Raw genomic sequence first — 26,614 nt, forward strand, 5'->3', positions numbered from 1 at the left:
CTCTCCTTTGAGAAGGGAGACTTGACCCTGTAGTGGATCGTTAAAATAGGCTGTTAATGATTATGAATTTAGTTACAATGATATACAAGCCATTTATAAATTATATAAATCTAGGATTAAGATAAAATCTTTAACGCGAACTAAACAGTAATAGACCGGCGATAGTCACGCCAGCTATCCGTTTTTTTATATTCTTGCACTTATTACATAAAAAAATATAGTAAAAGTAACAGTGAGTACACAAAAGATATACCTATAATTTTAATATTTATTCGGCTTTCAATTTCTACTTATTATCAGTAAATTAAATAATTGTTCAGACAAATATTCCAAGGTCCCATACACGTAAATTCAGTTTTCTATCTCTTTCACATAACTTTATATTGTGTATCTGTGTCTCCTTCTATTGTCATGTATAACTCTGATTGGTCCTTGGTAATTATTGATAGTAAGAAAATTCTGGATGAATAAACTTTAAAAAAAATCAAATTCATATTTAATAAATATAATTTGGATGTAAAAAATATATAGTATTTGCATGGTTCAAGTATATTTCAATTAAAACCTAAAGCGGCTAACATAATATTTTAGAATAGTATAAAGTTTTCGTATTTCCCGCCTTTTGCCTCCGTAATTTCGACGAGTGTGTTCAATTTCTATTTGCTAACGTTGGCCAATCGAACGTTTCCATCTGTCTGCGTAATGCTACGTCATAATGACATCGACTATCTCTTTCGATCACACGGAGCTTTCCTATTACCATTTCCCTCGTTCATTTCGTAACATCAACGAACGAATATATTCATTTCCTTCTAACAAGTTGAAATCACAGAGGTGCGACCGAAACAGGAAAACAACGCGCTGAAATTAAATAATAGTTAATTCGCCAAATTTTGAAGTTATTCGTGGCTAGTCTTTTGTAAGCGAAGGTGCGGTGTTTTTTAAAAATGAAATCGCTAGTTTTATCTCTAGTCAGCTTGCTGGCTTTATATTCAGTAAATTGTGAAGTGTATTACGAAGAAAAATTCCCCGATGGTGAGTTAATATATTGTAAATCTTTATTCCGGCTTTTGATATTGATTTTTTGATGGCGTGCCGGCACGCTCAGGACTCCAGACTCGCGTTCTAAATTCGGCTTTACTATTTCAGATTCATGGGAATCCAATTGGGTATACAGTGAGCACCCCGGAAAAGAATTCGGAAAATTCAAATTGACTGCTGGAAAATTCTACAATGACCCAGAGGAAGATAAAGGTACATACTCTGACATGATAGCGCCTTTCTAATTGGCACGTTGTCTACGATCTTTATTGCGTAAAAATATTATTTGCGAAGTTTTATTTTCTATTTTAACACACAAAACAGTAAAGTCATACATCACAAACGAAAAAACTACAATTAATTTAATTAACAGCCACCGCTTCCTGTAATCCTAGTACCAAAACTATTTAAATTATTTTTATTAGGTCTACAAACCTCGGAGGACGCCAGGTTCTACGCCCTGTCCCGCAAATTCAAGCCTTTCTCAAACGAAGGCAAAGACCTAGTGATTCAGTTCACAGTCAAGCACGAACAGGACATTGACTGTGGAGGCGGCTATGTGAAGGTGTTTGACTGCAACCTAGACCAGAAGGACATGCACGGAGAGAGCCCCTACGAGATCATGTTTGGTCCTGACATCTGCGGTCCTGGCACCAAAAAGGTAAGTTTTCATGTCAACAGCCAGACTGTGCAGACAAAATTCAAAGTCCTGCACTCCTGGTCACAAGTCCCTAACTCGGCTCAGAATTGTACTCTGCCACATGACCTGGCACCTGCACTGAATTCATAATTCCATGGATATCATAGTTATTTATAAATTTATTATTCTACTAAATACATACATAATTATTGAAATAAATTATTTAAACCACAGTTGGTTTTACTGTGCATGTATGGTTTATTATTTTATTAATTTTATCTATCTTACCAAAGAAGATTGTTAAATATAATAAAAATTATAAAAGTTAAGTCTCTAAAAAAACTGAAACTAAAGTACATAAAAAATGTTATTTTGTTCTTTAATGAATTAATTATTTAATTAGCTCATTATTCAATATTACAGATAGTAATTTGCCCTGTAAAATTAAAATGTGTAATGTAATTCCCAGAAGGTGAAATTCTCAAAAAATACTTTCTTAGTTATTTTCTGTCACAAAAGTTCTGTTTCAATTTCTGCTGGCTAATTTCAATAGTTTTTGCTTTTCCTGTTAACAAAATATTTTCATTAGATATAGTATATTAGTGGTTCACCTTGAACTGAGACCTTTTTGAAGACATTTTTATTTCTTTTTCAAGCTATTTTCTATGTATAATAATATATTGTTGTGTTTTGTATATTTTGTATGTATAACATTGTTAAAAATTAAAAAAGGAGAAATAAATAAATGAGAGATTATTCATAGAAATACTTCCTGTACTTGAAATAGCCTCCAAGAATTGAATATAGGCTAAAGTATTTAAATTAGTAGTATTACTCCAGTGAGGGAAAATACAGCCAGTAGTATTCTTGCCACATGGACATTTGTATAGCTAGTACGATTAGTTAGTTTTTTTTTTTCTATAAATAAAACATTTCAGTAATTCATTTTCAAACATCAATAATTTTTTCTTTCATATTGTTATTGATGAATGCATTGTATGAATATATTCATAAGTTTAACAAGTAAAAGGTATTGATGCAGAACACGCTATATACATAGCAATTATTCCTTTTACATATTATAGCTATTTAAATAAGGGGAAAACGTGATTGCATGTCATGATGTCCTTGAATGGATATTTCAATAGATATGACTGTAAATATCATATGAAAGAGACAATTATAATTATTGAGAGCTTTATCATATATGAGCTATTGTAATGCACATTTTTGCTGCAAGTATCCTGAATCAGAATCAATCATTTATTTGCAAGAAACATTAAATTTAGATAATAGGTATACAAATGTTTAATTAATAAAATAAAATTGAGTGACATTAAATTTAAAAGAAATATAATTACAACAATTTTTTTTTGAAGCATCAACAAAGTACTCTTCTATGGAGTAGTAATATTTTTGTATTAGAAACTCTAAGGTTTTCTTTAAGTGTAAGTTTGCTGATGCTTCTGTGTGTCAGGTGTTGTGGCAAGTTGTTATAGATTTTTGGAGCCATATGCAGAATACTTTTGTTAAATTGGTGAGAAGAAGAAGAAGTGGTTGACAGTAAAACTACAGGCACATTAGGCTTAACCTATGCCTCTGAGGCCTACAATACAACAATTACTTCTCTGGCACAGTTGCTAATGTGTTGGTTGCTAATAGAGAGGTTCTAAGTTTAATATTCTCTCCCAGCTTGGACTTGGGTTGGCTTTACCTGGCTTGGGTTTGGTCTAATGATAGGTTTTGGCTGTAATTAACAGTGGCATGCAATTCATAGATGCAAAAAACCCTTCTTCCCCTTTGCACTGAATTAACCTATCCAAAAGTTCTCTTCCTAACCAATGAACATGGGAAATAAAAAAAAACTTGCTTTTGTAATTTAGTCAAAATGCGACAACAATTTTAATTAGTATGTTATCAAGAAATTGCCTGATTACTTATCACAATCATTAGTATGCATATGGGTTTGGTTAAGTAATTGTTGGAGTAATTAGTTAGGAATAATTAAAACATGTTAATGATTAAAAAAAATAATAGTTTTAATTACGCAAGTGAAACATTAATATTTAGGTAGTAGAATTAATTAATTTATTTATGAAGCATTGTCAAATATAGTATACCATATTAAACTAAAAACTGCTAGTATACGTTGTTCATACAACAATAGATTTTTTCGCATTTCACTTTAGGCACCATCTACACTTACCATCAGGTGAGATTGTAGATAAGCGCAAGCCTATTTCATATTTAAAAAACGTCTGTGTCTATATTATCGATGTTTCATAGTTGTAATTGTGTTCGTTGATAAATCGTGATCAGTAAAAATACCTTTTTGTGAAGTAGATAGAATGATGTAAAAGAACAGGCAAAAACTATAATATATACCAAAAACTAAGCTCATTTTTCTCAGAAAATTACAGACAATTTTGTTTGTAAATTTTGGTGCAATACTGGTCCTCTTATAACCTGAGATGTCCAGCAGTGGGTGCCCATTTGGTGACAATGATGATTGTAGTGAGGGTCCCAAAAAGAGGATACATAAACAAGTCAATTCAGTTTTGAATTTGTTCTTGTTCCAGGTGCATGTGATCTTCAGCTACAAGGGCAAGAACCACCTCATCAAGAAGGACATCCGCTGCAAGGACGACGTGCACACCCACCTGTACACTCTGGTGGTGAAGCCTGACAACAAGTACGAGGTGCTCATCGACAATGAGAAGGTGGAGGACGGAAACCTGGAAGACGACTGGGACTTCCTGCCACCCAAGAAGATTAAGGTATATAAAGCTTTTAATACAATTAAGTTGATTGGATTATAAGTTGAATTCATTTAATTATTTCAGTTAGGTTAAGTTATTTTACTGTTTGTACTGTATACAAGTAGTTCAGTGTATTAGAAGACATAGACTAGAAAAAACAGACACTTTGCACATTTTAAAATTAATTTACAAAATGTGTTTAATAATTGTTTCACAATTATTTTTAAAAATAAATTCACCCAACTTCATAAAACACATAGCATAACACGAAAGCAAAAAGTAAAATTTTACTTATTGATATAATTTAATATTACAATCAGAACTTTTTTTTTTGCATAAAATTAAAATGATGTGGTTCTTCTGTTGCAGGACCCCGAAGCCAAGAAGCCCGAGGACTGGGACGACCGCGCCACCATCCCCGACCCGGACGACACCAAGCCTGAGGACTGGGACAAGCCCGAGCACATCCCCGACCCCGATGCCAGCAAGCCCGAGGACTGGGACGATGAGATGGACGGCGAGTGGGAGCCACCCATGATCGACAACCCAGACTACAAGGGCGTCTGGTCTCCTAAGCAGGTTGGTACTGTTGTTTTAGATGTATCCTGTGTTAGTTCATATTGTCTTTTATAGCATACTAGCCAATGCTTGCTGTACACTTGTAATTAATTTCTAGTAAGTAGCTATGACATATAGGAGGAACAAACATACTTAGATACCACGTACGTATTGAGTCATAGAAACGCAACATAATAGAGCTAATGCGATTGTCACACAGTGGCTATAGACTGTTCGCTAGCAAGTTCATTGACCTTGTTACCGTTATGTTTGGTTCGGGCGACAAATATGTGCTAATTGTATGTACAGATATTGCTGTCGAGTCGTCAGTAATTATTTTAACCTGATTTTATTTATTATTTTAATTTTAATATTTCTTGACAATCTGACACATCAAAATTATGATTAAGTCTGTTATGCATTTTTGCCATAGAATGAGATATAAATGCGCTTAGTATTCACAATTCTCCTTCAGCAGTTAACTCTAAAGTTATATAATTTCTTTTACTTGAATATATTATTATTACTATAGATGAATTATATATGTATTGGTATTAATTTTTTATTCTCTATATTTTTTAAATGAGTTCATAGCCTGAAATAAAGATATTATAATTAAGTGAACCGTTTTACGACTGTTATAAATAATTTTATTAATTTATGAAATACTAAATCTTTCCAGATTGACAACCCAGCTTACAAAGGCGCGTGGATCCACCCCGAAATTGACAACCCTGAATACACTGAGGACAAGAATCTGTACTTGCGCAAAGAGATCTGTGCAGTCGGCCTGGACCTGTGGCAAGTCAAGTCGGGAACCATCTTCGACAACATCTTGTTCACTGATGACCTGGAAGTTGCCAAGGCACGCGGCGAGGAGCTCAAGAAGACTCTAGAAGGAGAGAAGAAGATGAAGAGCGCACAAGATGAGGCAGAGAGGGAGAAGGAGAAGGCTGAGAAGCCGGAGGAGGAGGATGATGAGGATCTGGATGATGAAATTGCTCCCGAGGGTGAAAGTGCTCCTGTGGTGAGTGCACTATTGTATTTTGATATGTAAAACCTAAAAAACCTAAAAATATTGGGGATAAAATATAATCCATGTTACTCGCTGATACAGTAGCTTTCCATTGGTAAAAGAATTTTTCAAATTAATCCAGTAGCTTAAACACAAACACTGTTTAAAATTCTTTGTCTCTAGAATATTAATATAGATTAGTTGAAGTCATCATTATTAGCCTAAACAATGGATTGCTGGATAAAGCTTTTCTACAGATTGATTTAGAGCTTGGAATTACCATGCTGTTCCAATACTGGTTGGTGGGCTGAATGATGTTTTTGTCTTTGTAACAATCTTTAAATTATATATTATAATTACCAGGTTGAAAAGTTTAACATGCTTTCTGGGGCACAGGTGGTCTATGGTTTAATTAATAATAAATAGTTACTTGAATTGTATGGTTTATGTCTCAGACCAATTATTGTATAGGACCTGCCTCGCTTGATGTTACTTTTCTGTCAAAGTATATGATCAACGATCTAATGCGATTATAAAAACTTTCTCTATAGTATCGATGTTAAATAATTATAATCGTGTTCGTCGGTTAATGAGCTCCGTAAAAATACCTTTCTGTGTAATTGAGTGGTGTAAAAAACGGGCAAAAACTTCTAGTTTAGTATAAGATATATACCAAATCTAAGCTCTTCCTCAGAAAATGACAGACAATTTTGTTCGTGACTATGAGTGCGATACAGGTCCTTCTATAATTGGTCTGAGGGTTTATGTAGATAGCTTATAGAAAAAAAATTGTTAATTTATTTAATTTATTTGTCCACAGGAGGAGCACGATGAGCTGTAAATAGTGTAGTGTGTGCAATAAAGACATTTGTTTACCGTACGGCTACGGTACGCTCACCGTACGGTTGTGGTACGCTCACCGTACGGCCACCACACGGGGCAGCACTGTCGCGTATCACTGACGCGAAGCATGTTTCGTTCTCTATATTTGCAGTGTACTATTTTCTATTTACCTAGAATAAGCTTTTCGCTTAGAGAGAAACTTAAATCATGTTAAAATTAAGTATGTAAAGATACGCCAGTGTTTTTGGGCAAAATATTACCCAAACACATGTCATTGGGGGAAAATAGGAAATAGTATAAAGTAATGGAACCGATGCGACATTTTAGTTGGCTAGTCTGTCGCTGCGGGTTTTAAGCACGTGTGACTCGAAATATTCCATTTTTTAGTCCGCGCTCGTACATAGCGCACGGCGACGAGTATGTAACGTTTAAAAACTGCCATAACTGTGTATATTAGCCTATTTCACTATCAAATAATGTGCTTTGGTATAAGTATTTTATATTTTCAATGAATGTTTATAATAAAGTAAACACGCAGCTACTATTAACCGGCTGGGTTATTACGTTCTCATAAATAACTATAAAACTATAGGCTTTTTGTTACTGTCATGGCAGTGTGCTATTTACGCGCGTGGACTCTTGTACTATCCGGGCGCGCTTGTCCGTGCGTCTACGGCACTGATTTTGTATATAAATAAGGATGCGATCAGTTTATTTGTTATTTATATTATATGCGGCACTGTGTGTCGGTGAATGGTGTGTTTGTGTCACAGTATTGGCCGACATGGCCAGCTGTGTGTCGACATATTGGCCATGTTGTCTGGTCTATTGGCCGATATTGTGAGGCGAACGTGTGTTATCAGTTTACATTGTGAAATGAGTCTGATTAAATTAATATAAATTGATTTTGGTTTATTATTTTAGTTCCAATATATTATATTTTGCACTACACAATATGACAGGGACTACGGCGCAGGGACCACGGGGATTTTAATTCGGCAGTATTATATATCTCGCAGGGACCACGGGGAATAAACCCACAATATTAGGTTGGGGGAAATCAATATTTTAATGTGATTTTCAAGACTTCTTAAAATTGTTTTTTTTTTCAAGACTTAGTGTGATCAGTAGGTAGAAAATATGTTATTTTTCGTTAGGTAATACTTTCATGTTTGTACCTACCTACTCGGCAATTCACTTCAAAACATACATTTAAAAAAAAAAAGAAGAAAAAGAATTTTAGAGGTAAAGTTTGTGAGGGGGATGTAATCTCTGGATCTACTGAACTGATTTTGAAAATTCATATAAAACTAGTCACGTTGTGAATGTCATAGGCTATATTTTATCCCCGTATTGTCATGGGAACTGGAACTACGCGGGTGAAATCGCGGAGCTGATCTGCTGGAATCTGATAGAAATCTGCTAAAATATTGTAGAGGTAATATTTTAACGGCCTCCGTGGCGCCGTGGTATCCGCGGTGGATTTACAAGACGGAAGTCCTGGGTTCAATCCTAGGCTGGGCCTATTGAGGTTTTCATAAGATTTAGTTTAACCTAATTATTTTGCTAGAAATGGCGTGACGCTTACGTCAGTGAGTTACGAGTATAACTTTCATTGTGTGTATCGTGTATTTCTAATCATTATGAAAAATCTTGAGATATAAATCATATTTTCCACAAATGTGACAAAAAGTTAATATAACTGGTCAAAAGGTCCTCCATAACTCCCCGGGGCCGGGGCTTCTCTGTGACTTCCTCCGAATCTTCCATACGCAGCGCTCGCCTTACTGATTACATAATAATAACACAATATTAACATAATTTGTACAAAACAAGATACAGATACAGTGGCAGTTAGTTTGGAAGCCAGGGAACAATTTGATTTTTGTACTAAATATTATTGTTTAAAAATAAATAAATTTTGATTTAATTTTGAAAAAATATCTATCTAAAATTACTTGTACTCTTAAACTATATTATTAAAATTAAATAAATTAACAAAAAAAAAACGTGTGCGTCTCGAGACGTTCGACAGAAGTGGTAACTTAAAGCTTAAAGTTAAACCTCCTGACGACTGACGTATGCGTGAGAGAAAGAGCGGCCCCCCGTTCCGAAGTGATTTACCCCTCGTAAGAAGTTATCACTTATAAAAACAATTTGATTGCTCCAGAAATCCTGAACTGAACTGACAGGAAAAAAAAAATATTTCCATCCCATTCATTTTCAGGAATGGCTAAAAACCTTAGAAAACAATATTGTATGGCTGCTAATTGGCTGCAAAGGATAAGACTCGCACTGAGAAAAACATTAGCACAATTAATTTTCGTTTCCTTTTTTTTATTGGTTTAAAATTAAATTGGTTTTGAATTAGAATAGTAAGATAGGTAACAACGTAATGTAATTCTTGTAAAAAATAAATCGTTTTAACGCCATCTAACGGAGAGTAGCGTAAACCACAAAAACCTTTCGTGCGCTTAGCCTCGAGACCCGATTTTTATCTGGGAGGAGATGACCTGCCTGCTGCTCTATAATATACTGAATAGATTTATTTGCGAATATTGATTAAGTAACTGTATAGTACAATAAACTTATTCTAAAGACTAATTATTACTAAATTATATAAATTACTAAATATAAATTACTAAATTACTAAATATAAATTAGACTAAAGACTTATTCTAAAGTGTACATTATAAACAACTCTTAAAATGTATTATGTATCATAAACAGGCATTGTGTAGTCCTTTAAAGTAAAGGGATTGTAGGTCCATTTTCACCGAATTTCCACTCTAAAGTTACTATGCCAAACCAACTGAAAAGAAACAAATTATATTTATGAGTTATACCTAATTTTGTATAAGAAATGAAGGAAGTCATAATTAAGATTCCACTATTGGCTCAAAACGAGATTTCCTTCTCGTTGCCCATTTTGTGCCTATTATGACGCATAGGTACTCCCGTCATTTGACGCTGTCTACATATGGTTATCTGGAATGTTTTCGCGGAGTCTTCAAAATGCCTAAACTTATAGATTTTTAGGTACGTCTTTTCGAATTTTCATTTCTTCGTGAAAAGGGTAAAAAAATGATACAGTACACGATAAGAAAAATCTTACGTAGAATTAACGAGAAACGAAGAGGCTGCCGGTTTAGCAACTCAAAAACGGCACACCTTACCCGTGTCTGGCATCTGATGTAGGTACCTCAGCAATGTGAAGTTTATGTGCAGACAAATATATTAAGTGGCCGCCCTATTTTGACTGCGTTCTGATCACATTCCTTCGAAAAAAAAATACACATTTAATAGAAATATCTGACTTTCCAAAAACCCCGGTTTGCGGAGTGATCAATGAAATTGTAGGTACATTTAAGATATATTTTGTAGGAAATAGTGTTGGATTGTGCAACAGCATATTGGCTGTCCCCTTGTCGGAGTAGGCAAAGATGCTGTGCACTTTACTGTTTATTATAGAATAGATTTATTTAGGATTAATATGTGTAGTTATAGTTTGTACTTCTAATATAAGTAAATATTAGATAAATATATTTAAATTTAATTAAGGAGCGACATTTTCATCCTGTGATAAAGACTAAAATACTTACAGATTATAAAAAAAACTGGTGGCAAAATGTAAATTCGAAAATAGGAATTCAAAATCTATAATGATACCCATTTTCAAAACTCCCCGAAATCATTCCACTGATTGGACTAGTAGATAATAATTATAGGTACTTACGCATTTTTTCAAACACTGAAACAAACAAAAATTAAATTAATTGTCTTTATTTTCGTGTATTTAGGTACCTATTTACTGATTACAATGTTGAGACATAGATAGGTAGAAATTGTCTATTACTTTATGCCTAATGATATGTAGGCAAGTAAGTTGGTACTTACTTTTTTCCAATGTCTGCAGTAATTCTTTCTTTTTGTCCTTTTCTGCTTTTTCTTTGTCATCTTTAGATTTGATAGACTTTTCGGATTTCTTAAACGGGTAATAATATGACATCAAATCTCTGCATGGCTCAGGAGCTGCGTTCACTGCAATTTTTGGTTATTTACGTGACTTGGTAATTTAATGTTAGTTACTTAGATGTATAGGTAAATAAATATTTTTTTGTTGTGCCAAACAATGATAATTATAATAAAGATAGGTTACGTCCCTACAAAACCACCGCAAAAAGTGATCCGAATTTAGCGACCAACTGAGCGCACACATGTACAATGTTGTCTTTAATTCCATTATATATCTTTGTATATATAGTTTTACACTTCCCTTAACTTAACTTAAAGAAATTAAAACGATTATACACATTTGTCCGCCTCAGTTTTAATTCACCAGTGTCCTGTCTCTAGTATTAAATATTATTGGTGTCAAACCAGCACAATAATTATAAAAATTGAAGGTACGAGATAAAGTCGTTACTTTTATTTATTTTGTGTTTAGATACTTATTATTAAATTAAGTAAGTATATTTAGGGCTGCATTATCGCCATCTAGCGGAGAGTAGTCAACTTACCTCCATTGTTTTCAGTGACGGTTAAAACCTGAAAAAGGATAAGGATAGAAGAAATAAAAGTAAACAAATAGGTAAACCCATTGTAAATTAATAATAATTTAATCTACTTTAAAATACCTACTCATTTAGATATATTAAATTTATTATCTAATAGGTATAAAAAATACTATAATGAGTATTTAAAACATTTGCTTGTTTAAATGTTACTTAGCGGATAAATGTGGTATCTACCTGGGTAATTACTTAATTGAATTTCAGTTAAATTATCTAAAATGTATTTAAATCTTACCAAAATTGTTACAGCAAAAACGAATGTTAACTTTGTCCCTAACATTTTGACTATCGCACACAAAACAATAGAATGCTATGCCAAAAATGTAGAGAAAATTGTTCTTATATATCCTAGGAGCTTGATATGGCACATTTTCCGCTTAACTTGTGAATAATTATTATACGAAAGAGGAATATTTTCGTATGTGGTTCGAATTGGTGCTATTCTTATGGAAATAAGTATTGTTTGGATCATTTAAAAATTCTTACGACATTGTTAATATTATCATCATCATACGCAGAATATGTTAGAAGAACTGCACAAATGTTTGTCACACTCGCACAATCTCTATTTCTTCATTGTAACTATCATACTACTAGTCTAATTATATATTTATAGCTTCATGGTAGCATTGTGCTATGTATGTTTAGTCTTCAGCACTCAAAATAGGAGAACTGTAAATGGTTAGGTACCTACCTCCATTTAATTTAAAACAGCAACTGTCATATGATATTTTCTATAATGTCTGATTACCAATAACAAAAGAAATTGGCTCTAAGAATCTTACTACACCATGGGCTATCTATAGGTATAGGTACAAGAGGATGTAGCTGGCCTATCGATTAGTTAGTAAAAAAACGTTAATATATATAAGTTTCCACGTCTGTTGGACCTCAGAAGTCAGATAATCGTACGACAATATAGACGCCATAACCGACAAAGAAAGCTAAATACGGGCAGTAGGTATTTGCCCGCATCGCACTGGCAGAAAGTTTCTCTTATATAGCAGCCGCAGCGAATGTATTAAGTTCTCTAAGTTTACAAGTTCATCATCATTATCAACTCATATTCGGCTCACTGCTGAGCTCGAGTCTCGTCTTAGAATGAGAGGTGTTAGGCCTTAATCCACCACGCTGGCCAAATGCGGATTGGCAGACTTCACACTCCTAGAGAATCAAGAAAATTCTCTAGTATGCACTTTCCTAACGATGTTTTTCCTTCACCGCTTGAGACACGTAATACTTATTTAATTTCTTAAAATGCACACAACTGAAAAGTTGGAGGCGCATGTCCCGGACCGGATTCGAACATAAGCTCTCCGAATCAAAGGCAGAGGTCATATCCACTGGGCTATATTTTCTGGCTGGGTCTCTTACTAAAAATACATAAATTCTAAAAATACTTCCATTATTACACTTATCAGTAATGAAATCTGTTCTATTTATAGTCGCTACACAAAAGGGCTCGGTACAAAAGTGAAACTGTTGTCTCTGCCACCCTTAGACAACAAAAGCTGCATATTTTAAATGCCATCACGCAAATAGATTATAGACCGTATTACCTGCGGGAAATGGTTTAGAGTTCTGACATATTTTGGTATCCTTTAGAATACTGCGTTGGTATTACTGACGTGGGGTGATGAGGAGCCGAAGGTGTGTCAACAGTGCTGGAACACCCTTACCCTCACATATCCGGTGTCGAGAGATGTTCCCGCCGTTTGTTTGTTTGTACCTATCATCATCATCATTAACAACCCATGTTCGGCTAACTGTTGAGCACGAGTCTCCTTTCGGAATTAGAGGGGTTAGGCTATTTCACCACGCTGGCCCAATGCGGATTGGCAGACTTCACACACGTAGAGAATTAAGAAAATTCTCAGGTGATGAAGAGCCGTGATAGTCCTGTGGATATGACCTCTGCCTTCGATTCGGAGCGCGTAGGGTCGATTTCGGCCCGGGGTATGCACCTCCTAGTTTTCAGTTGTGTGCATTTACAAAAAAAAAATATCACGTGTCTCAAACGGTGAAGGATAAACATCATGAGGAAACCTGCATATCTACCTATGGGTTGTCATTTTTTCAATACATTATCAAAATATTCTGATGGTCTACAAAAGGGTCAAAGTCTGCCTTTCTTACAGGGGAGGGGATATGGAGCTAACACCCACCATGCTGCTTCGATGCGGGTTGGCGCACTGGCTATTCCTGTAAACTATGTACCCCGCCCATTGCCTCTTCAGCATCACGACACGTTGAGTAATGTTTTGAGTTTGGTTCTTCTGCTGATGTTGAAAACTTCTAAATAGATTTAGCTTAGTTTTAGTTTTAGAGCTAGCTTTAGAGCTTTAGTTTTAAAGCCTCAATAGCTCAACGGTAAGAGCAGTCGGACTCATCACCGAGGGGTGATGGTTCGATCCCCGCCCGTTAGTCTACCCTTGTGTGTCTTGTCGTACCCACTCCTGATACAGTCTTTCCCGATTAGTTGAAGGGAAATGGGAATATTGGTCATATTTGAAAAATATGACCAATATTCTTTTTATAATCTGAAATTTTGGAATGAACATAGAGTTTATCCTAGATTAACATTAACATAATATATACAGGTTACTTACTTTTTATTCCGTATAAAACAATGTTTTCTATAGTCCGGAATATCTTCGGTATAGTGTCGGGTCAATTTGGCTCTAGGATCTTCGGCCAAATTGTCAACAGGCTTTTGACCTCGAGTTTAGAAGAAATGATATTGCTCTATTCGGTCTTCAAACGCGTCAATTGTATTCGTCCAATAGACAGATCTCTCGCGAACACTTTCGAGCATCGAAAAACTGAATTTTAAGCGTATGAAGTCGCGGGTGATCTCAAATGTTACTTTATATCAATCCGCCTCGTCCCTAGACGAATTTGAAGGCAAGCATGGCGGCAATCTTGTGACGTCACTTGACATATTACTTAAATAGTAAACTAGTTTACAGCCGCGCGTAAAACTGAACTTTATTAACGTAAGGGACGCAATCGTAAAGTGCACCCGATTTATGAAACGCTTCCGGGCGAGACGAAAGAAATAAGGCAGTTTTATGTTCCCTTGGGGTGAAGGAATTTTCATTGGTCTATTTTAACTACTCGTACTATAAAAACGATTTAACAGTTTATTTTATGTTAACGTAAATTATTATTTTGGTTTCAAGATTCTTAAACGTTTACCAAACGTTAACCAAGTTACAGGCAAAAACATACTACGAAGTCATTTAGCTTACTGAATCGATGATGCTGCTTATGATAAAAGTAGAAACCCTCAGATATATAGGTACCTAAAGGTATAATTTCATCCACACCATTAAGTGGGTGTTTGACATCGACTAGATTTACCGCACATCTTTTCTTCTACGCGTAAGTATAGGTACTTTGTTTTAATTACAAGCAGCTACGGTAAAAATAAAGTTGTATTATGGATTACTTGAGGGGCAGAGGCAAATGAAGAAATTCCTTACAGGCAACGCAACGCAAGTCACAAGTTGCCATTGTACATAGGTGGTGGTGATTACTTTACATCAGGTGGCTTGCATGTTCATTTGTTAGCTATTATCTAGATAATAAATGGTTTGCCAATTCAAGAAAGTATCTAGGTACCGTTTTAAGTTCACGCGTAGACTGCATCATCATTTAACGTAGGTATATGTTTTCTGTGACGTAGGTGAGATGCTAGTATTAGTAAAGTAAACAGGTAATACCTATAGAAAGATTTTATAGTAGAGCTCTTTGTGATAGAGCTCGTCTGGGGAAGCACTACAACCTTGCTCATCTCTACCGCTAATCAGCCTCGCTGTCTGAAGGAATTGTTTGATGCTGAATTTACAGGCAAATGAGGCTTAACATCGATACTTCACCCTCAGGTTTTTTTTTTATTCTTTACAAGTTAGCCCTTGACTACAATCTGATGATGAAGTGATGATGCAGTCTAAAGATGGAAGCGGGCTCACTTGTTAGGAGGAGGATGAAAATCCACACCCCTTTCGGTTTCTACACGGCATCGTACCGGAACGCTAAATCGCTTAGAGATACGTCTTTGCCGGTAGGGTGGTAACCAGCCAGACCTGGACAAATTAAGAAAATCTCAATCTGCCCAGCCGGGGATCGAACCCAGGACCTCCGTCTTGTAAATCCATCGCGCATACCACTGCGCCACGGAGGCCGTCAGGTTGACGGGTAGGGGGCATTGTAGGACGTCTGCAGGCATTGCTACTTGCATATGCACGCCCTGCGAAGTGTTGCTCTGTTACTATCTCCTCTGTTATACTTACTATCCATAACTATCTTCACGTGGGCGGACTAAAACGTGGACTAAAAATGCAATAAACTTAAGTTAGTACTGTCACAGCTCCAGCTACCCTCCAATACGACTGATTGATCACTTCGAATAACATAACCCCCGTGTCTTCGGATAAGTAATCCGTAACCATTCGATTGGCGCGGACATTGACTCCGAGGGAATTCCCCTCAAGACGAGGGGGACCTTAATATCATTTCCCAATACTACAGACTGTCAAATACTTTATTTATGTCTTCTCAAGGCTATTACGATTGGAGAAAATTTCATTTGTGAAAATAAATGCCTTCGTATTCTTAATCTTATATTTGCCATAAAATTCAAATTCAAAATGCGTTTTATTTAAATAGGGCCTGTGGGTTGAGAGCCTGCGAACGCCATACGTACTCCTACTTTTAGGAATGCATTTAGCTAGTGAACATAATCTTACTATAGGTAAGTACGATACCAACTATGGACTTTGGACCGTTATGGTAAGTACAGGTGTCCAGGGTCCAAATCCTCAACTTTCTAAATATAAAACGTATTTTTTCTCTGGTATATCATGAAGAATTCTTTCAGTCATCAGAACACTGAACACAGAAAGCTTTATGGCAACCGTTTGTAAGATACCCTTATAATTCTCTTCCAAAATATACTTAACGGTGTTTTTCGAAAGACATAATTTCTCACATTGTGCCGAGGAAAATTGATATTGAAAATAGGTATGCTTTATATGTAGGTGACTCTATCTTTAACAGATAAGGAAATAAGGAATCGATTATCTATAAAAAATAAAATCGTAAAAATCGAATTAGGTCATCTAATTTTAGAATAGTTTGTGTCTGGAGACACAAACGTAACAAACATTTTTCTTTTGAACTTTGAGAAGATAATTGAAATATTTATAGATTTGCAGCGTTACTGGCGTATTTAATTTGCCCAAATCGATCAAAAACATCCTGAACCTGAAAACGAGTGCACTACAGATCGTAAAAAACCCTTTCATTGCTGAAAAGTTACTGAATTCCATTGCTCTTTGTAAAATAACTAGAATTGATAGATGTAGGTTTGGCCGAGCAATGTACGCGCAAATTAAGTAAAAATCGACGTAGTGCGTGATAGTAACATTTAGTAACGTTGTACGGAGGTTTAGCCCCTCTTTCCTCTCCGTGAGGGCCAGCCTCAGTCCTCCTCCGACCTCGTCAGCGAATGAACGCTAGCTCGCGTCGAAATCAGTGGCGATATAAAAAAGTTGACTTTTTTGTATAAAAATCGTGCTGTGTCTTATACTTATCAAGTGTGGACTTTGGATTATTATTTCTGTAAGTACTTATTGCGTATTGACGTCACTATTCAAAGGTCAAAGCTCCCGAAAGTGTTGTGTATTGAGTGCGAGAGGTTAGGAACCAGGGAGGTGTCAATGTTTTGGTTTGTTCTTTACAACATTAAGTTGTTTTGTGTTTAGTTACAGATAATTTAACAGATTTATTAATTAATCTTCAGTGGATAAAATGGACTATCTATAGGTACATCTAACATTAGATATAGGTAATCTATATACCTATTACCAACAAGTTACTTGATAACTTAATGAAATATTGAACCTATATCACTGTAAGGTGCCTGAAAATAGTGTTTTTGAACTTGGAATTAAATTGTTTGTTTTAACGAGATTTAGTCCGATAAAATTAATAAAATATTACATTTATAAGATCAAGATTAGGCCATACTAAAATTAAAATTATGATTGCGAAAGTACCTATAACTGCTGAACCAATTTCGATGAATTTATAGTCTATGATGATTCATAGTCTAGACCTGTAGGGAAAATAGAACTTAAAAGGCTGATGAATACTTAATCTCACAGTAGATAGGTAGATTAAGTTGGAAAAGAACAATTAAACGGATTTTTACGAGCGAAGTCGCGGTTAGTAATTAGTAATTTAAACAATGTTATCTCAATTATAGCAACAATTTGTAGGACTTATAGCAATAATCGACTGCAAGCAATTACCTAGTACAACGACTATAACTTGATTGGATCTGACTTACCTACATCCGGGAGACCTGGTCGGCGGCGACTACATAGTTGCAAGGGATTGCTGGTGCAATTCCTTCTGCAAGTTTTTCTGTTCGTTTCTAAGATTTTTTTAGTGAAAAACGATACACTAAAATTTTCCCTTATAAAATTAATAATGAAAATCCAATCACATCTGTACCTAAGTTTTTGAGAACATCGCGGACAATCACACATAGGTACATATTATAATGATCCGGATTCCTGACCTCCTTTTTAAATTTCATCATTATCAGTCATCATTTATGCCCGCTATAAGGTCAGGCATCCCTCATTAAAGGAAATATGGAACTTCTGCTCACCACACTACTCGAATGTGGGTTAGCGTGCTTACCATGACTTTTTAATGATCAGATGTTGAGTAATAATAATATTAATTTAGTTAATAAATCAAAACTAATCAGCATCTCCCAATTAAAACAAATAACAAGATGTTAAAAATTAAAATACGATATCTTCGGTTCGTCTTCATCTTCATCGTTTATAGCCATGAACCATCTATGGAACAAAACAATCTGCATCATAATAGGTCCAGTAATTTAAAAACTACGTTGCCACAAATAGAGTCAAACGTATACCTCACTTTTACGTCGAAGGTAAAAAGATTTCCGCAATTAAAACAGAGACTAAACCAAAACTCATTTCACGGTACACATTTATAATCTTTTAATTTACAAGTTTACATTTAACTATAAAATAACAGCTTATTCGTTGCGAGCGAGAACAAAGAATTGTTTATTGAACTATAAAAAAGATATTACAAAAACTATACTTAACGCGGTTTTTCATTTTACGTCTAATTGAATTTTGACTTAAACTTATTGCACTGGCTTATTACGTTGCCAAGGTTTAGCGATTTCAAACGAAAAAATATATAAATTTTTGTGCACGATAAAATTAACTCTGGTTTTTGTGGCATTCTGTGTCACTAATTACAATAAAAAACACGGCAAATATAGTTATTCTCGAGTAATTGTGGATTTTATTGTTATTAATGTGATGATCACTTGCAGGAAACGTTACGCTCAAGATTGTATCATTAATTTGTTGGACTTGTGACTGTAACGAACCGGCGTGTCATACGTGGTATATGAATAAACTTTGAATTATGATAATAAAGCGACGACTCCTTAGGATACAGGGCTATATTATAGGACTAGCTTACGCCGCGCGGTTTCACCCGCGTGGTTCCCGTTGCCGTAGAAATACGGGGATTATACATGGCCTATAGACTTCCTCGATAAATGGGCTATCTAACACTGAAAGATTTTTTAAATCGGACCAGTAGTTCCTGAGATTAACACGTTCAATCAATGAAACAAACAAACTCCTCAGCTTTATAAAATTAGTATGGATAGGGCTGATGATTTAACTGAAAAGGGGAATGCCCGTCTCCGGCCATGACGTACTCAGTATTTCACTAGCCCGGCCCAGGATTCAAACCCAGGACAGGATGTAAGGAAGACGTCGCATAACGCGTTGTGGTAAACGTAAGGCGTAGATGATGAAAAATTCGGTATATTCCTATTTTTGTAAAGCATTTCATTGAAAATCAAATCCCCGATTAAAAATTTAGCAAATGCAATGCACCGTGCACTGAAAAGAGCTTTCGAAGGTATCAGTTGAAAAAATCCGCATTGCAACGCTTACAAAAGCTCGTTTTTTGGGTTTTAGGCTCAACAAGGAACCCTAGTATAAAATAAAGTTAATACCAACTCTCAGTTACTCTACCCTTGGTTTTTGCAACTGTCTTGAATAATTCTCGCGTTATTTGAGATTTTCATTACAAATGCGGTTTTTGTTCTAGGAAGCGTTCCGCCGCTGTGACTCATGTATCATTCATGAACACCGTCATATCATTAAACTATTAATACTATTAATCTGTGGTCCAGTTGCTCTGCTTTAATTAATAGGAAAACGGTGAATGATGAATAACCTAGGCGTGCTAGACGCTGATATAAGAAAAACTTTATAGTAAACCTAGGCGTGCTAGCCGTAGACAAGAAATACTTTAAAATGCCTATACTTTTGTTAGACTGTTTGACAAACATACACAAACACAACACAGTCAAAAGAAGCTTCAAAAGATCCACGTTAAAAGTTTATATTCCTTAACCATAAACCATGGTCATCTAAGAAGAAATGGGTTCGGACCACGTCGCTGCGATATTGTCGTACGCCATACCATAGAGCTATCGCTTTCTTTGAGAAAATCTGACTAACTAATATATTAAAACATAATATATACAATTTATTCACATCATCATCATCATATCAGCCGATGGACGTCCACTGCAGGACATAGGCCTTTTGTAGGGTCTTCCAAACATCACGATCCTGAGCCGCCTGCATCCAGCAAATCCCTGCGACTCGCTTGTTCGTCGATCGTCGACATCGTCAGTCATCACTTGGCGAGGGGTGTCGACACTGAGCTTTATAGTGGGCCGTGGGGGGGTCGCCATTCCGGCACCTTGGGACCAACGACCATCGGCATCGGAATTTATTCACTTACTAATAGATTGAAAAACCCTAACTCCTAAGCTAGATTAAAAAACGCCGTAGTCAAGTACGAGTAGATTCAAATTCTAAAACTCTTATTCGATACAATCGCAGCACCGTGTAGTATTATCAAAAGTGAAGTAACATAAGTAGTTCCCACAGAACCGTTCCCGTGACGAATGTGGAGACAGGGACATGCATTGTTAGCGCTTGGCTACTTGCTTATATATTATAACTATTGGCTTTAAATGAGTTTGAGACAAGCCCCTATCTACTGTGCACTAAGCGAAATGAACAGGGCTTTGCGAGCAATGGAGGCCCGTTAGTTCTTTTTTTTTTTAATCAATGGCAAGTTAGTCCTTAACTGTGATTTCACCTGATGTTAAGTAGCGATGCAGTCTAAGATAGAAGCGAGCTTATTTGAAGAAATACAAGTCTATTCTATAACCATACCTCTAACGGTTTCTACGTGGCATCGTACCGAAACGCTAAACCGATTGGCGGTACATCTTTGCTGGTAGAGTAGTAAGTAACTAGTCACATAGTAGAATATGGCTACCACCAGACCGGACCTCATCGGTCCCGTACTGAGAATCGCACCCAGGACCTTTCTGTTGAGAAACGGCACTACCAACTGACCCAGAGAAGTCGTCGATCGTTAATGCTGGTCATATTCATTAATTGCCTCGTTGGTCAGTGGTTAGCTTGTGTGCATTCGGATCACGATGGGTTCGCGTTCCGAGTTGGCCTGGAAAATGTAGAGCTTCACTTTGTTTTTAATTTTTCATATTAAAATAACCCAACTCAGAGCTTAGATTTCATAACAATAATATAAAAATATATTTCCATTTATAAAAATATCTAGAACGTAAGAATGAAACAATTTAGTTCTAATTAGTGAAATAGTTACCAATCATGACGTTATGTAGGTACAGTACATAGAACACTGACTCACCGTTTTTACAAAACTGCCTATTACATAAGTACAACAGTTGTTATGACAGTTTGTACATGCAATTGCGGACATTTTATGTAAGACGATACATCAGCATATATCCAAATTAAGCCTTGATAACTCTATCGACTGCAATCTTAAGAGCTGTTAGGTTATGTTAAAGTATTACTGAATATACTACAGAATAGTTTCTTTAGAACTTGGGGCAGATCTCAGTCCATGCTCTAATAGATAAGTGCGGGAGTTTGAATTGTGGTGGCCTTGATAAGTAGGGTTCAGGTCAGTAACTGTCAAACTTTATAGCGTAATTTTTCTTTATGTGTATCGGCATATTATGAGAAATATGGTTTAGGTAGCTGACGCCCGCGACTTGTTCCAAGTGGAATTTAGTTTTTCACGAATCCCGCGGGAACCATGGACCTTTCCGGGATGAAAAGCCTGTGTGTCAATACAGAGTAAAATCTATTTCCATTCCAAATTTCAGCCAAATCGCTTTAGTAGCCGCAGCGTAAAGGAGGAACAAACATACACACTTCCACACAAACTTTCGCCTTTATAATATTTGTGTGCTAATGTAAAATTTTGAGTAAAATTTAATTACAGATATAGTACGCGGCTTAGAAGTTGACTTATGCGTAGTTACACATTTTCGGATATTAGCAACGTAGTACGGATAGCAACACCTTGACGACATCAGGTACAATCGTGTAAGTTTTCAATTGTTTGACATATTTATTGCACTAAACAATCACGGAGCACACGTTTACACTTTGGTTTATATGTATATGTGCAGATATACGCTATTCTGGTCCAACATACTTGTCGAGGTCTATACCTATAACTTTAAAATATGTAATTCGTGCACGATTTAATTTATTATTTGATCATTAAAAATACGTACAGCACGGTACAACAGATGTCCTTTACATTATATTGAAAGTCAAATAAAATTTGGTTCGTAAAAATTCATTATGAAAATTAATTAAATTACATCATCCTACCCGCGCTCACCCTACGTTAAGGGGAGATTTAAAGTGAGAGTGACATAATGGGGTTCTAAATAAATGTATTTAGAACACCACTAAAACGCATTTTTGAGAAAAAAATATTATTGACGCATTTTTCAGTATTTAAAGTCTTGAAAAAATAATTTAAATGCTAGTGCATGTAACCATGTAGGTACGTGGAATTCATGTATGAGGATTATCACAGAACTAACTGTACCTATCTTAACATGACAATACACCGTATCTTATAGATACGGTGTATTGTCATGTCACAACACACTAATATTAAATACAATTTTGATGTGTTTCAATTTCAACATAATTATGTTTCGTTTGACCTTCAATTACATCCTCAAATTATACGCCCTTTTAGTATGTGACAGCTAATTAATAAACCTCCCGACATTTGCTACCCCATAGGGGATGATCCACGGTGTTTTATGGTATCGATTCCTGAATTTGTTAATTGTTTGTTTAGGACCATATGCCGCGAATTGGACAGAGACAAAGAGTAGAGCACGAGGGTTGCCGGGATGTACCTAGTAGCTATAGTCCAACTTCCCAGTAATTAATAATAAATTCTTCTGAACAATGAATAATTCGAATATTTATGCTATTTTCCGCAAAAACTTTCAAAGTTATTACACCTACCACACCTACTAAAACCGACACTAAGTCCTCGACGTACGAGTAACTATGTTTCACGCCTAAGTCGCATCAAATTTAAAGTTAAAATTAAATTAGACTTATTTTACAAGCTCTTTTGAAACGTCAAATAATAATTATAATGTTATTAAATAATGGTGATAATTAATCGATAACTTAAAATTAAAATTACAAGGATTCCAATCGCGCTTTGATCCGAGGAGCGCCCACAACAAACTCGGGTGATGTTGACTCTACAATGTTCAATTAAATTGCAAAGTCTACATTCTTCTTCAGATTTCACTTACGTTTCTATGAATTATTTCTAGTTCCCTACGGTTTGCTATCCCTTTGGCTTTGGTATTAATGGATATACGCACGTTAGATAGTGGTCTATCCATAAATCCATATTTTCTACTTTCTGTGTTTTATGAATTTGGTCTTGGGTTGGACATTTACGACCACTTAAGTAACATTTTGCAACCAGTCAATTGTACCAGAGAGCCACATCTTATTTTCATGTTCATTATTTTTAATCAGCTTGATGCATTGTAATAAAATTGTAATTTATAAGGAGAGACAGTTCAATACACATCCAGTCTGCGGTAACCGCGATCCGTCCCGGGGGTGAAATGGAGTAGGTCAACCGGCTGCGAGCGGGCCCCGGCCTGCCCCGGCCACACTGTGACTTGGTGACTTCATTAGGATCGCACTCGTATGTTGCTTGTCATTGTTTATACACAAATAATTAGGGTACTCCACCCGCTACTTGTTTTTCAGACATTTGGAGAACGGACGACCCTTTGGAGTGGGAACCTTTTTCTAAATATAACCCTTTTTCCCTTCAATTTATCAAGACTATGTTAGGAATGAGTACGAGTTACGACAATAGCCGAAAGGCCGGTGTTGGGCGCCTTCGGTGTTTACAATGTTAATTTAATTCAACTTTATCAGCCTGACTCTCTAGCGCAGCCAGTATTCTTGCCACCATTCCACGTGGTCATGATTTGTATAGTTATTAGGATTAAGTCCCCTAAAGCATTTTTTCTCAATAAAAAAAACTTTGTCTCTCTCAGTATATATAGTTTAGTTAAAGAGAAGCAGAGACGAATTAGAAATTAGCCGAGTTATAAAACATAGGTACAGGAATAAAATTTGCAGAAGAACCCAAATTATTGATATAGCACAAGGCGTCGCAAAGCTGAAGTGGCAATGGACAGAGCATTATAGTCTATGGACGTTAAGATGCCTAGGTGCTGGATTGACTCTGCACTGCTAAGTGCAAAGTAGACTGACGAAATCAAGCAGATTATAGGAAGCCCAAAGTTATGCATTTGATTGCCATAACATTTCTCCAATACACCTGTCCTCATGTCTGTCCACAGTGAGCGAACAATGACTCACCGTCACCGGGCAACCACATAGAGATCCCATAGATACTATACACATGACGCATGCGCCGTGAATCAGCTCGAGAATGTCTGTCTGTAGATTTTCATTTATTTGCGCGGCGACGGCACTTACTTTAGTGTGCACTTAATTATTGACACTGCACTGAATCATGGCGGCGATGGATAAACGATGCGTGAAAATACACCGACTATACATACTCTGTACCTTTGGAACAAAATGTGAAAACATTTATTTTGTGGAAGACTTTTGTATTCAAGCTATGTAACAACAAAGACTTAAACCATAATGTAATAGCGACTTTCTAAATTTAAATTAATGAACTTTACATAAATAATTGGAATTGAACAATACAGTAATGTACAAATACACGAAACAAGAATTTTTGTAAGCAGCGTTTGAAACAACAAAGAAAGTAAAAGGTTTGCAAAACGTTTAATCACGAAAATAATTTTAATTATTGAATTCAACTTAATAACAATTCTGCCTTCCATTCAAAGTAAAACGACTATATTATTCCTTCTCCCATTTCGAGTCCATAATTAAAGTTGAAATTATTCCTTAGTGGTACTTAACTTATTGTGTAAAAGAATCAAAACGCCTCGTAGTAGCCAATAGTTATGGCTGGATGTTGATAAGTCTGTAATTCATCTTTTTCAACGGTTTACGTAGCCCCGTATGAGCAATATCATCAAAAGAGGCTTTACTCGAATCCACTGATCCGCTCCACAACGTAAGATACGTTGAGTGCATTTGGCACAGTGCGGCGTGCGGCGTGCGGCGTGCGCTGCAAACGGAACAAGCGCAGTAACCCGGTGACTGCGACCGGTTAGTGTCTGCACTACTTGCACATGTTCTGTGTCTGCAGCACCGCCACCGCCGTCTACTGCACACTGTTGTGTACTACGAGCTCGTTGGGTGGCGGGTAGGGGCACCAGAAATAAATATTATTGAAGCTTCAGTTTCGAAAAAACAAAATTATGTATCTTATCTATTTTTTTTTAAATTCTATAATTGTATTTGTCATGTTTTAATATTACGTACCAAAACGCTTATCTTTGAATTGCGTTAAAAGGTTGAAAAGTTTTCAAAACGACGTATTTCGTGAAGATAAATAGATAAATCTCAACCAACAATCGAATTATCTCTCTCGTTGTGTTGGAAATTGGGACAAAAGAGATGGGACTAGCACTAACTCTGCCGCTATTGGTTGACATTTTATCTATTTATCTTCACGATATATGTCTTTGGTCGCGTGCTAGGCATACAGCCCCGCATTTTGTAAAGTTACAGCGCTGTGACATCGTTGGTTTCCACGGAAACTCCATCGTTAGTGACATTTTATTTCTGGCATCCCATGGAAATAAAGTTCAAATATTTTTAAAACTTGTTATATATTACGTCGAGGAGTATAATATAAAGGAATCACACTCCTCATGTCTCGCGAAATCTGTCAAGTATGAAACTGACTATCCCTCCAGTCGGTCATTCCCATGTCATTCCTGATTATTAGTATTTTCCTGATTTGCATTGTTCCTCCATCGTGTACAGTCATGGCTATATCATAGGCATTGTACCAAGACGGTACGTAGGTTTCACAAACCATGGTCACCATAGTATGCAGCGAGTTCTACTCGTTCCTGCAATATTTCCTTTTAGGATGCAAACACACATCGTTCTATTAATCTTATTTATTCTTATCTTTTGTGTCTCGACCACGTAACATTTCGCCATTTAGGGCTTTTCAATAATGAAATGGTTTTTTGGTTATGTAAGTTTGTGGAATAATCTGCCTTGTAGTCTTTTAAACGGTAAATAAATGTGTATTTGTGTAGTTTGCTACAATGTGTGTTATTCATGCGAATTAGTAATGTAAGCATATAATAATGTACCGCGATTTTACTCGTATCACCCTGTTCCCGTAGATATTACGGGAAAAGGTAGCCTAGCGGTATTCCGCAGACCGCAGACACTAAGTAATCTATCTCAGAGTATACCAACTCGTTACTATGTACCTTTTGTAGGAATTAGGATTCATATTCAAAACATGATCGCCAACAGCAAGTGGCAGGGATTTTTCGTTTTTACGATTATTTGATTATCTACCAATTCCGTTATTTCGTTCAAATAATTTCAGAGTGATGGACACAGTTCGGCATTTTGTAGCTCGTATTTCTTATATGCCTTGCGCAGTTGCTCTGATAAAGGATGATGGATTTCACCTTAATACCATCAGGAAGACCATACCATCTTGGCCCCAAAAAAAGTATTAACCATAATGAACTTTT

The 26,614-nt window shown here is 36.0% G+C and overlaps 2 protein-coding genes and 1 long non-coding RNA gene across 3 annotated transcripts in view; 2 read left to right on the top strand and 1 right to left on the bottom strand.

The window, feature by feature from the left end:
* Positions 1–875: 875 nt before the first annotated feature.
* Positions 876–7,761, top strand: LOC112045067 (calreticulin). Its single transcript, XM_024081131.2, has 7 exons — positions 876–1,035; positions 1,150–1,254; positions 1,467–1,702; positions 4,261–4,458; positions 4,810–5,019; positions 5,681–6,025; positions 6,834–7,761. The coding sequence occupies exons 1-7, from the start codon at positions 948–950 to the stop codon at positions 6,852–6,854; spliced, it is 1,203 nt and encodes a 400-aa protein (XP_023936899.1). The 5' UTR covers positions 876–947; the 3' UTR covers positions 6,855–7,761.
* A 1,829-nt stretch (positions 7,762–9,590) lies between these two features.
* LOC128198256 (uncharacterized) lies at positions 9,591–10,898 on the bottom strand. Its single transcript, XR_008250983.1, has 3 exons — positions 10,754–10,898; positions 10,593–10,607; positions 9,591–9,668 (listed from the first exon to the last, which is right to left on the bottom strand). It is a non-coding gene; the product is annotated as an uncharacterized LOC128198256 (long non-coding RNA).
* Positions 10,899–16,923: 6,025 nt separating this feature from the next.
* The window catches only part of LOC112045056 (uncharacterized), a 65,415-nt gene continuing 55,724 nt past the window's right edge, over positions 16,924–26,614 (top strand). Inside the window, exon 1 of the mRNA XM_024081110.2 lies at positions 16,924–17,055. The gene's annotated coding sequence lies outside the window, so the exon portion shown is untranslated. The remainder of the gene's footprint in view (positions 17,056–26,614) is intronic.

The sequence above is a fragment of the Bicyclus anynana genome, chromosome 7, assembly GCF_947172395.1.
Source record: "Bicyclus anynana chromosome 7, ilBicAnyn1.1, whole genome shotgun sequence".
Lineage (NCBI taxonomy): Eukaryota > Metazoa > Arthropoda > Insecta > Lepidoptera > Nymphalidae > Bicyclus > Bicyclus anynana.

Excerpts from the sequence above, each read along its gene's own strand:
- LOC112045067 (XM_024081131.2), top strand. The coding sequence starts at position 948 with ATGAAATCGCTAGTTTTATCTCTAGTCAGCTTGCTGGCTTTATATTCA. Across the intron at positions 1,036-1,149 it reads CGAAGAAAAATTCCCCGATG|ATTCATGGGAATCCAATTGG; the intron begins GTGAGTTAATAT and ends TTACTATTTCAG. Across the intron at positions 4,459-4,809 it reads TGCCACCCAAGAAGATTAAG|GACCCCGAAGCCAAGAAGCC; the intron begins GTATATAAAGCT and ends CTTCTGTTGCAG.